The sequence below is a fragment of the Gordionus sp. m RMFG-2023 genome, chromosome 1, assembly GCF_954871325.1.
Source record: "Gordionus sp. m RMFG-2023 chromosome 1, tfGorSpeb1-WG-v2, whole genome shotgun sequence".
NCBI classification, from domain to species: domain Eukaryota; kingdom Metazoa; phylum Nematomorpha; class Gordioida; order Chordodea; family Parachordodidae; genus Gordionus; species Gordionus sp. m RMFG-2023.
In genome coordinates this window covers 75,982,640-75,995,492 of record NC_088775.1, presented here as the reverse complement: position 1 = coordinate 75,995,492, position 12,853 = coordinate 75,982,640, and the positions used below count along the sequence as shown (strand labels likewise).

The following is a 12,853-nucleotide window of genomic DNA, read 5'->3' as shown; positions in this document are numbered from 1 at the left end:
ATTTTTAGAAAATTTGATTAAGAACTTCAACAAATTAAATAGATTTTGGCTCAAATTTTGATTATTTTTTTCAAACTCTAATGAGAAAACTCAATTTTATTTTTTATTTTTTTATTGCCTAAATTTTTCTGATATCGTTTTTATATTTAAAGGAATATAATTTTCTGCTAATTTATTATTTATACGGCATAAATTATGGTTTTTAAAAGTCGTTATATTTACTCATTTCTCTTAAAATGTTTATAAACCGGGAATCTAGAGCCTTATGCATGAGACGATTACAATCCTGTAATCATAAACTCATAACTAGTGTTGTTAAACGGCTCGATTTGAGCCGATTTTTAAAAAAGGTTATCTCAATATTTTATTCATAAAAATATTATGCAAGACTGAAGATCTGGTCATAGATTGCACAGGTTTGGAAATCTATTACCTTTATCTCGAGATTTAGCCAATATTTTTCTGGCTAAAATATTGACATAACGCTTCAAAAAAAACAAAAGGTTTCGTTTCTATCCCCGCCCATATCCAAATTTAGCAAATCAGGCAACTACTCCCTTAAAACCTCTCGTCCCATATACCGAAAAAACCGTCAAATAAATATAAAGACTATATTTATGGCTTTAAGATTTAAAAAAAAGACTCTTCAAAAATAAGGGGAGAAACCTTAGAGAGAAAAGTAATGTGAAAAAATCTCAAGACTTTCAGATTTAACGCAACCTCTGATAATACAAAAAATATTCTTTTTACTCATTCCTTTGGGCGTAAAAAGGATGGTCCAAATCAAAATAATTTATGGATTTATTCCAAATCATTTACAAAAAAGCATAATATAATTCAGAGATCTGCAACCTATTCCAAGAACCGGAAACCCAGCCCGGGAATTATTTTTAAAAAAAACTTAGGAGCCCGGATTTTTTATTTTTTGAAGATTTTACGGCCCGGATATTTTAAAATGTTTTTTTAAAAAATAATTTTGAGTGTATTAGGTGAACATTAAATGCTCCATTATATCATTTACCACACATAATCTGATACCCGCCGAGCTTTTGTCCGGGTCTGTGGACCTCTGATATAAACTATGCTGAATTCATAGAACAAACAAAAATCATAGGCTTACCTCTAAAATACCCACCCCTTAACCCTTGACAAAAAAAAAGTTCATGGGCGCCCTTAGATTTTATATTTTATAATCAATCAACGTGTTTAAATTTACCTATAATTGAAACTTAGAATCAATTTAAAAGTGATATGTTTTTTGGCTTATTTTAATTTCGGACCTGGAGGTTTTAAATAAACCCTTCGGAATGAATCATATTTCGAACAATATACATAAAAATAAATGAAACATTGAGTATCTATTCTGCTCCATGGAAATTTAAAATGGGGGTTGCTTCCGGTTCCTAAAATTTGAAGTAGCGATTTCTTAGATTGTTCAGATTTTATGATTTTGGGGTTCACTAAACTCAATAAACTATTCAAATTTATAAAAATTTAGCAATTTGTTTTTTTTTCATTTATTTTCAGATATGATGTTTTTTTTAAAATAATTATTGTGATTATTTGAGAATTTATTTTATATCTTACTCCTTTTTTTTATCTGTCTCAAAATGTTTTTACACTATTATTTCTAGAATCTCTCGCTAATATTTAAATATTTTAGACCAAATTAATAAGATCCATGATATTAAATAATCCATTTTATTTCTATTGCAATCATAAATTCAACAATAATTTTTATGTTTCTAAAAAATTAGAGTATTTTTTTATACATATAATAATTATATAAAAATTATTATTATACTATTTCGTAAAATAATCAATGAATTTCTTTATAATATAATAATTTTATGTTATATTGTGTTGAATGTTTGCATTTTTAATGTTTTTATTAAAATTTTGCATTTCGACGAAAATTTGATTGATCTGAGTTTGAAGTGTGTCCAGCTGAGAATTTATACTGATTTGAGTTGCATTGCTTTGAGTCACTGTCTCATGTATAGACATTTGTATCTATATTCATATGTCATAGGATTTACAAAATGATATAATATTTATATCCATACGAGATTGATTTTCGTTTTGATTGATTAAGGAAAATAGCATGTAAATAATCGATATCAAAGCCTTAATAACAAAAAAACTCCAAAAATAATTTAGATAAGGTTTTATTAGATTTATAAATATTACTTTTAACATATTTCCCTTTTATTTTAAGATATATATATCATAAGGAACTTAGTAAATCGAGGTTTTTACGTAAATCTTGAAAACAGAAATCATTTCAAAAGCGAGGTTTGTTTAAAATTTTGAAAGACCTATTTTATCCGGATTTGTATTCCAGGATGTATAGAATACTTACCTTCTGAAATATCAGGAAAATTTTACCGTAAACCTTGAAACTATCCTAAATTATTATTAATTTATATATCGTCGGCTGAGTATTATAGTGTTATTTTTTTATGTTCAGGAGAACATTTAAGAAAAAAAAGAATATTACCTATATATTAAATAGGAGATCACAGTGTAGTAATGTAAATATATGATTATTCTCAATATTATTTTTATCGTGGAGCTATAAGTATAGAGTGCTGAAGAATTCATTTATCAATATAAGTATTTTGCAAAAATGTGGATAACGCTATAACACTTAGCCGATGATATAAAGTTTTTCAAATAAATTAAAGAAAATTCATGATGAAATTGGCTGGTACGATTCCGGTAAAATAAAATTTTTCGAAATTATAAAAAAACACGTGGTATAAATGATATTAATTTTTAAAATTTGTTAAAAACCGGAATGAAGCATAATCACGAATTTGCTAAACTCCTATGATATATGTATATAGTTAAAAAATTTTTTTACAAAGATGGGATGATACTAAATCTATTTTTTAATATATTTAAGTAACCTTTTTGTAAATATTGATAGGATATATAAAAATTCATTTGATAAGTTATTGATAAACGATTAAAATTTTTGGATTTTCCGAAAGATATTCATCGCAAATTTGCTTCCTTTAGTAAATATCATTTTAGGCTAATAAAATCCCCCCCCCTCCTTAAATGTATACAAATATCATTATAGGAAAGAATTGAAAGAATTAGTAAAAGTTAATAACTTTTAAAATAACGACTATGACTAATAAAGATAAAACTCTGCATTGGTCAATTAATACTACACATCCTTTGAGTATATGCTCCTCAAACGGGTTGCAAGGAAGAAGAGATAGATGACTTTAGAGCTAACCTTGATGAAGCTGTAATGGAAATCCCTAAAGATGACCTAGTCATAATAGGTGGTGACTTAAATGCGCATGTGGGGAAAGCAAGAGATAGCTACCAAAGGCATCATGGTGGTTTTGGATATGGAAAAAGAAATGATGAAGGAGAGCATGTATTGAAATTTGGGCAAGCCTTCAACCTTGCCTTAACCAACACCTACTATAGGAAAAAAGACAGTCATGTAATAACATATGAAAGTGGTACATGGAAAACACAGATAGATTACATGCTAATCTCTCGTAGAATATTAAAAGATGTAATAGATTGCAAAGTCATCACAGGAGAAGATATCGCCACGCAACACAAGCTACTAGTCATGGATTTACACATCTCAAATAAATCCACTCAAAATAAGATAAAACTGGGACCATGCATCAAATGGGGTAAATTAAAAACAATGACAGATGCTTTTGCAATCAATGCAAACATTGAAACAATAGATTCATCACAAGTAGTGTAAAAATGTGGACAGGCCTTTCATCCAGATTAATAGACACTGCCAAATCGACACTAGGCTTGACAAGGGGAGGTAACAAATCATATAAAGAAATATGGTGGTGGAATGAAGAGGTACAAACTACTATACAGGAGAAAAAAGCCCTTTATAAAATATGGTACAAATCCAAAAACCCAGATGACAAGACAAGATACAAAAAATCCAAGAGATTAGCTACAAAGGCGGTGGCTAGGACCAAATCTATGGTATACAATGACATATATGAAGAACTACATACCAAAGAAGGGCAAAATAAAATATACAGATTAGCCAAACAACGAGAAAAGAATTCTAGGGATATAAACGGAGCTCCGAAAGTAATCAAAAATAAAAATGGGAAATTGATAATAAAGGAAAAAGAAATAATGAATAGATGGAAAGAATATTTTCAGGAGCTTCTCAACTTTAATCCCCACATACTACATCTAGACGAACACTCCCCATGTTAAAACCTTGTACAACCTATAATAGAACAAGAAATAATCACATGCCTCAAAGCATATGAAAAACAACAAAGCTAGGAGTCCAGATGATATTCCAATAGCTTAAAACACTAGGAGATGAGGGAATACACCTCACAAATCTGTACAATAAAATACTGGGAAATGAAGAGATCCCTCAAAAATGGAGGCAGAGCTATCTAGTTCCTATCTTCAAAAATAAAGGTGATCCACACAATTGTCGAAATAAAACTATACGAAAAAATAATAGATAAGAGATTAAGAGACCTAATCGAAATAGGAGAGACTTAGTTTGGCTTTATGCCTGGAAGATCAACAACTGATGCTATCCACGCAATTAGGCAAATAACTGAAAAATACAGGGAAAAGAACAAAAAGCTATATATGGTCTTTCTCGATCTAGAAAAGGCCTTCGATAGAATCCCAAGAAAACTTATCTGGTGGGCGCTACGCCACAAAAAGGTTCCCGAAAAATATATAAGAATAATACAGGATATGTATATGGGCCATACAACAATGGTCCTTAGCACAACAGGTACTTCAGCAGGCTTCACAATAGCCGAAGGAGTTCATCAAGGGTCGGCTCTCAGCCCACTTCTCTTCATTACAGTAATAGATGAATTAGCATAGTCTATACCTCAAACAGTCCCGTGGAATATGATATTTGCAGATGATATTGTGATATTTGCCGAATCCAAGGATGAAATGAAAGAAAGATTGGTGAGTTAGATAAATATCCTAGAAAAGCACGAACTAAAAGTAAATAGAGAAAAGACGGAGTATATGGTGATAGGAGGAGATGAAACAGAGAGTATTGATATAAATGAATGGCAGATATCGGCAATTGAAAGCTGCAAATATTTGGGCTCCACTATACAAACAAACGGAGATGAGTAAAATAAATCAAGGGTGGTTTAAGTGGAGATCTTTATCTCGAGTGCTATTTGACAAAAGGATCCCACACAAATTAAAGGGAAAAATTTACAGTTCCATATCTATAGTACAACCAACTATTCTATATAGTTCGAAAACATGGCCAACCAAGGAATCAGACGAGAGAAGTCTACAAACTATGGAGATGAGAATGTTGAGGATGATTGCTGGGGTAACAAGAAAGGATAAAGTGCGCAGTACAAGAATACTAAGTAGTTTAAAGGTAGTGCCCATTAAGACTAAGTTAATGGTAAACAGACTTAGGTGGTATGGGCACACAATGAGAAGGCCTATGAACTAGATAGGAAGGTTGAGAGTTTGGAAGCGATGGGCAAACGTAAAAGAGGAAGGCCAAAACTTCAATGGGACCATAAAGTTAGAGCCAATATAAAGAAGTATAAATTAGATAAAAGAGATTGTATGAATAACATAAAGTGGAGAGAGATGTTGAAGGAGCTTACAACCAGAAAATGTGAAAGCTAAAGAGAAAAAAAAAATTAAAAAAGGATTTTTATATAAAATAAAAGTGAAAACCCATAATTATTTTTATAAAAATTGAATATAGTCAGCCTACAATAAGTAGACCTAAAGTTCTCCAATAAAATTTATGGGGAGAAAATTCATCTAATAGTACCCCCCCCCCCTTAGCAAAATCCTGGATACTCCTATGTAATGTAATTATATCTTTAAAAAAAATCTCTCTTCTCTTCGCAATTTATCACAATTGTAACTTTTTGTTTTATTTTTAAGATGACCTACTAACTTCATTCAAACCATGCTCAATATCCATCAGACATAATTTATCATATTTTAGCTTTTCCCTTCTTATTTAAAATTTTTATTCTCAACTTAATATATGGTAATTTTATTAAATTAATGTTAGTGAATGTATTAAGTGTATGGTAGTTAAAGGTAATTATACTTTGGCGATGTCGATTAGTGCGTTTTGGCTATCCAGCAGCTTCCTTTGGTCAGTTTTAACTTGCCGCAAGCTTCAAAAGATGTGATAAATTTTAACTAATTTATTATATTTTACTAAAAATTGTTTAAAAAAAATAAAACTCTTTATAGTAGTTTTACAAAGAACAAGAAAAATATAAATTTATTTTATTCAACAAGCAAGTATTACAATTACAAAAGAAAGTTTATTAATTAAAATAAATTTGGAAACAAATCTAAAAATAGCTGTAAGACCTAAAATTATTAAAATCCAGAATTATAGTTGTCTCCAAATTATTTAGCTACTATTATTTGAAATATTCTTTTATACTTTTTAATGGCGGCAAGAAATTTTCTTTGATGTTTTCTAATTCGGTTAACATTTGAGCGTTGAGTCAACTTGGTAAATTTATAAATTAACCAGGTTTCTCTTAAAACGTTAGCGGCCGCGTGTTTCAACTATAATATAGTTTTTTAATATTAAATATATATATTTTACTATAAATTATTTAAAATGGAATCAAGTGTGAAGGGATAGAAATGACATGTAATAAGTTATAAACCATAAATAATTTTTTAGGGCATGTGTAAGGAAAAACACGTGATTCTCAAATTATAAGATAATTAATTAAATTACTCTTTTAGTGTATTGCGTATCCATCATAAAATTGTGGACATGTTTTTCGGCTTTAGTAAGTTCGAGTTTTTTGGCTAACACGGCCACAACTAAAGCGGTACAACCAGCACCCTTAGGTTTAAAATCAATAAATTAAAAAAAAACATACATTATTAAATGAATCTATAGATTATCTAAAATTAAATTTCGATGAATATTTTTTTTTTAAAAAAAATTTACAATTTTCTATTAATTAAAATTATATAAATTAAAAGAATCAATAATATTCCAAATATAGATTTTTTAAAAAATTCCCAGGGTAATTATTATAATAGATATTCTCAAACTTTTTAAAGAATTTTCCGAAATTAAAAAAAAAATATCAAACCCCCCTTTATTATTCAATTGTTGTAATAAATAAAATGATCTACAACTTGTGTTACAGAAAAAATATAATAATTATTCATCATATATCATATGGTATTAATGCCAGTTATCCCTCATAATTCTGCAATATTTTAAACATCCACCTCATGACAGTTTCATATCAACAAACATCTTATTCAACTTGATCTAAAAATAAAGAGATTCCCTGCTCTCAAGCTAAAGTTGATAAGCAAAAGTATATTCTTCACAGTTAATAATAATGTGAGAGAACCTTTAACTTGTATAAATAAAGAGAGATCTATAAATAAAATAAAATAAACATTTTCCGAGAATTAAAATAATACCTTAACACCCAACAATGTAGCTAAACTATTTAAATATCCAATACCCCATTTAGTATTCTTTAACATTACATACTCCTAAACCATTCCTAAGAACTATAATAGAATATTATTTATCAAATAAATTTAAATAAAGTTCCTCATGGGGATGATATGGGGCCAATTAATCTTAAAGATTTATGCCATCGCTCATTTCTGCAAAGTCATTCTTCGCTAACTGAATCCTAGGTTATATGCAAAAGGAAAGCGAGGCTTGATAGATTGTAATTGAGTTAATTTTTCATAGATTTCTATCTAAAATAATATGTTGACTTAAGTTAGCTCTGTAGGTTTCGGAATTTATAGTTTTATGCTCCATATTAATTAATTAGAATGGCAACTATTAATAAGCCAAATCAGATTTTTATGCGTTTGACATTATTCAACGGTACTCCCCTTATTTTCCTAATTTTAAATTTTAAACGATTATCCCTTAAATAAGCTCGAGCTTATTAAGAAATAATCATTTCTTGACAGCAGAACATATAACATTTTTTTGTTAGTCTTAATAATATTTAATAGTCTTGTAAATGTTAATAAAAGTAACGTCTTACCTTATTTGAGGAAAAAGAACGCCATTCGTTACTTGTTTTAAAGGGCAACGAATAACGCGTTTCTTTTTCTTCGAGTAACGCTCTTTAAAAAATATGGAAAAAAATATTTCATCTTATTATATATTATGTTTTTTTTAAAATAAACAATTTAAGCCAAGTTTTTTAATTCAGAACAACCACCCCAGTATGAAACACATTTTATATAAATAAAGAAAATTAAGGGCACTAAGTCTTGACTTTGTAAATGTAGATTGTGCTCTAATTAAAATATTTCAACCTTTCCAGCAGCTCAAATCTAAAAAAACATATGAAGGCAAAAATATAAATTCAGAATAAATTCTGATAAAGATAAAAATATTTTGATGAGGATGATGAAAATTCTGAAGGTGATGTAATAAGTTTTTTTGAAAATAAAGATCATATTTTAAATAAATTCCCTTATTTAATTTTTTATTTATTTGAAAGTGTGTTTAGCACAAGTTATGTTGAGCTTAAGCGCTTTTGTTTATCTTAATTTTGGAATTATTGGTAAAAAATATAAAAATCATATATAATATTTGGTATTTTTTAAGTAACGAGTAAGGCGTTACTTTTTTTGAATGGCAAGGTTGATAAATTGCCAAGGACTTAGCCCCCCCCCCTATATTGGCTTTCCATGAGCATACGTTAATATGCTCACCTATTCGTCCATTAATTCCTTTCAAAATAATTGAAGGATTGACCATTTAGATTTAGCCTTTACATTATTATTATTATTATTATTATCCTAAATAATTACATTGGTATAAACTAAATAAATGCTCCACTTGAATTTTCTTTTCCTAATTAAATTTAGAAATTGAACAAAAAATGCATGAATGATTTGAAATTACGCCAAGCGAAAATTTAAGGCAAATCACTTTATGACATATCTGCCGCTTACAATTATAATTACCTTCTCCACTATAAATGTCAGCTATTCGACAAAAATTTATAAACAATTTTATTAAAGACAAATGTCGTTTTGAACTTCGAACCAACTCCAAATAATAAAACAAGCAAAAAAAAATTATTCCTGACAAAAAAAACTATTTACAAAATAATAATAAATATAAGATAAGGTAAAATGGTTAATAAAATTAAAAAAAAATTTTTTTGATCGTTAGACCCAATTTAAAATTTTATATTAAAAATTATTAACTATTTTAAAAATAAATATAATAAACAATAAAACCATTCAGAAGGCAAATCGTTCTAAGGTTAGAGTGCTTATGTTAAATAACAAGTCTAAAAAAAAAAATTTATCATTTGAACATTTGCAACATAATTTATCGTATGTTTTTTGCAATAATAAAATGAATATATAATATATTTTAAATGTTCAATTTCTCAAACGCTAGAAGTGAAGTATCTGGTATGTTTCTTAGCTTAAGGCTTATAGCTGCATATAGCTTAATAAAAATTGAAGATAATGTAGTAAAATTTTTTTGCGTGAGTAGCAAACCAATAAAATCCCCCTCGAATGTAAAATGTAAACAAAAATAATATAGACATATACCATTATTCCGGTACAGACACTTATACCTCTACCGCAATAAGTATTTGGAACTAGATCACCGTAACCAATAGCTAAAAAAGTGATTGAGGTTAACCAAAATGCATTAAATATATTGGCATTATTTGGGTCATGTTGCCTAAATTTAAATATATAAAGTAGAAAATAAATTATAAATATTTTTTTTTTCTTTCTTTCTTTCTTTCTTTCTTTCTTTCTTTCTTTCTTTCTTTCTTTCTTTCTTTCTTTCTTTCTTTCTTTCTTTCTTTCTTTCTTTCTTTCTTTCTTTCTTTCTTTCTTTCTTTCTTTCTTTCTTTCTTTCTTTCTTTCTTTCTTTCTTTCTTTCTTTCTTTCTTTCTTTCTTTCTTTCTTTCTTTCTTTCTTTCTTAGTAGACTCAAATGTAACAACAATCTTCCACAAAATATTTGTATCAAAGGAAATAACCTTTCGCAAGTGCGTAATATCCAGCTGGCCAAGAGAAACCAAGATATCATGAGACTTAATAACACCGTTACCGGATACATCGTCATCAACGTTTTAAATATGAATTGCGTATTAAATTTGATTTTGTTTAGCGCGCCGATACTTCTGGAACTAGTATCGCTAAACATTTTGCTGTGTAATAGTAAAGCACGACCGACCAAATACAAACGCGAAAACATTAGCACCGAAAGTATCACATCAGTTTGACTAAAATGGAATGAAATATATCATATGAAAACAAATTATATTTAAGGTTATTTTTATATGGTGGCTCTAATATCTATGGTTTTGTTAGTTTTCAAATAACCCTGTGATGTATTTTTCTTAAAGGGGTCTCTTAAATCAATTAGTTATAATAATTGCGCCCTGATCGAAAAATATCGAAATCAGATTGCAAATAATAATAAACTTATGAGCGATGGGCAGATCATTTTGAATTATAGGGGCTAAAATAGTTAAATGGACGGTAGAATTTGTTTGTAGATCTTCATTATCATCGTTGAAGTAATAATGAGCCATTTTGTTTCTATCCATTAGATATTTTAAAAAAGCAAGTTTCGGAACGGGATGTATGCAGCAAATGGCTAGTTCTATTATCAACATTAGGACTCCCTTAGATGTTATAGCAACTCTCCAATCCTCGACAAAATTTTCCACTTTAAATATCTATGTCAATATAAAATAGATTTTTTTAAAAAAATTATTACATTAATAATTTTATCTATGAGGGAGGAAGTTGTAAATTTGTAAAATTGTAATCGAATTATCCACCATGAATCAATTATACGATAACATAAATAAAATGTTGGTTCAACCAAAAAATAAACATAAATAACACAACATAATATTTTTTATATGAAATTACCCGGAGTTCTGTTTTATAATAGTAAATAAGGAGTATGAGCAACATTATTGTAGATATTGTTATTAGAACTTTGAAGGTGAAGGCGACAATGATAGTGATTGCCTGGTAAAAAAAATTTTTTTTTTATAAAACGGTAATTGCATATATAGTATATAAAAGTTCCTTTTTTTAAATTGTGGTTCTCAAAGAAAAAGGTTCCTCTTTAAGAGTTAAATTACAAATGAACATATGGAAGGGAGCATGGTAGGACTTGCATAATAATATTTTATTTATGAACTGAAAAGAAGGGTTTTATAATTGATAACTTCTATGTTCAAATTAAAGGAGGGCGAACAATATGACTAGTGTTGCAGAATCGCTCTACTCAAGTCGTTACCAAAAAATGGCGCAGCCTCAGAATTGAGGGGAAAAAATCGTTTCAGCTTTGAGGTTAAAGTGAAGAAAAATTGTCAATCCTCGAAGCTGAGGCCAAAGAAATAAGCCACTCAAGCCTATTCAATCAACTTAGATTCGCAGTTCGTTTTGGAGTTGGATCGAGTTAGACGATTGAAAACAAAATTTACTAAAATAATAATTTAAATTATGCAAACCTATTTACTGAATATTCACAAAATGTAAAAAAAGTTTTCTTCACTTATATCCTAGTATGTCGAAAACCGCAATTTAGGCGCTTTTATAAAAAACGGCTAAATCAAAAGATCTTAGCCAAAAACAATTTAGCCTCAAGATTCGGTCAAAAGAAAACTAGTCTTTTCTGCCATCAATTTAGAAATCTAGAGGCTTAGGTAATATATTTTTATTTCAGTCGTTTTTAAAAAAGTGACTAAATTACGGTTGTCTTGAAAGTTAATTTACAATTTTATAATTTAATTTTTTAAAATCCGCTAGTTGTTAAGTTTTATAAAAAAATATTTAAATGACTTAAAAATCGGTATTAAGTTAACATTAACATATTTTTATACAAAATACTTTGGGAGATTGTGTCCTATAGAATAATTCGTTCTCGAATATCATAAGAACCAGTCCGATAACAGCTAATATAAGGCACCAATCACTGAGTTTTTTGCGTTTTTCGAACAAAGCCTTGCGCCGGAAAAGGCGGTATCCCGCATTCTCTTGTTTCAGATTATTATCATCGCCAGAGTTTTTTATTCTTTTCAAACCATTGGTGGCATAGTAATTTTTAAAATTCGAAGAATTTGGTTTGAAGACTGCCTTCGGTCTTTTGACGATCTCTAAATCTCCACTGTAATATTCGCTATCCTCTTTTAGTAAAGATTTGTTGGAATCGGTGCCTCTTTCTAAATCGTTTTTCCATACGCGGTTCTCGTAACCTTTCTTGAGATTATTTTCGGGCCTTTTTTTATGAATCAATTTGTAAGGGATTTTCATTAAATTTTTTATCAAAATATTATCGGATTTGTAGTACGAATTCCTTATGTGGTCCATATTTAGACCTTCTAAAGAGGCGATCTTACGATTAGAATAATTATTGTTACTTTGATCACTTATCCTTTTCCCGATAGTGTCTTCGTGATTTTCGATTTTTTGTTTTTCTTTGTCCATATATTTGTTACAATAAACGTACAAAGCTTTATCCTCATTTGGTACGTTAGAATTTTTAAATGATGATTTATCTTTGGTTAAGGTTTGGTCATTGATTATATCATTTGTTGTTTTAATCTTGGAATATAAATTGGAATCTTTGATGATGGCTAGATTAGGGTCTGAGGTATCGTTATTGGATAGAGTTTTAAAAGGCGAAGAGTTTGTTCGCCTATGCTGAAAATGATCATAAGTAGGTCGTTGATTACCCTTAGTAGGAAATACCCTGGTCTCTTCCTTTTCGATATATTCTAAATTTTTGAATATAGAACTCTCGCTCAGGTAAGGCAGTTCTGTGCTATCATTGAGGGCAT

General features: G+C 28.9%; 1 protein-coding gene across 1 annotated transcript; it reads right to left on the bottom strand.

Moving 5' to 3' along the window:
- Window positions 1-1,833: 1,833 nt before the first annotated feature.
- LOC135923036 (small conductance calcium-activated potassium channel protein 1-like) lies at window positions 1,834-12,426 on the bottom strand. Its single transcript, XM_065457638.1, has 9 exons — window positions 11,904-12,426; window positions 10,935-11,036; window positions 10,479-10,735; window positions 10,031-10,276; window positions 9,589-9,724; window positions 6,752-6,862; window positions 6,446-6,573; window positions 6,098-6,167; window positions 1,834-2,013 (listed from the first exon to the last, which is right to left on the bottom strand). Exons 1-9 carry the CDS (start codon window positions 12,381-12,383, stop codon window positions 1,849-1,851), a joined length of 1,695 nt encoding a protein of 564 aa, XP_065313710.1. The 5' UTR covers window positions 12,384-12,426; the 3' UTR covers window positions 1,834-1,848.
- Window positions 12,427-12,853: the final 427 nt, after the last annotated feature.

Bases quoted from the DNA above. Each gene is read 5' to 3' on its own strand.
- LOC135923036 (XM_065457638.1), bottom strand. From the start codon at position 12,383: ATGGACCACATAAGGAATTCGTACTACAAATCCGATAATATTTTGATA. The intron at 6,574-6,751 runs GTAATTTAATTA...ACTATATTATAG, and splicing joins ATACGCAATACACTAAAAGA to TTGAAACACGCGGCCGCTAA. The intron at 6,168-6,445 runs GTATAAAAGAAT...CATCTTTTGAAG, and splicing joins TTTCTTGCCGCCATTAAAAA to CTTGCGGCAAGTTAAAACTG.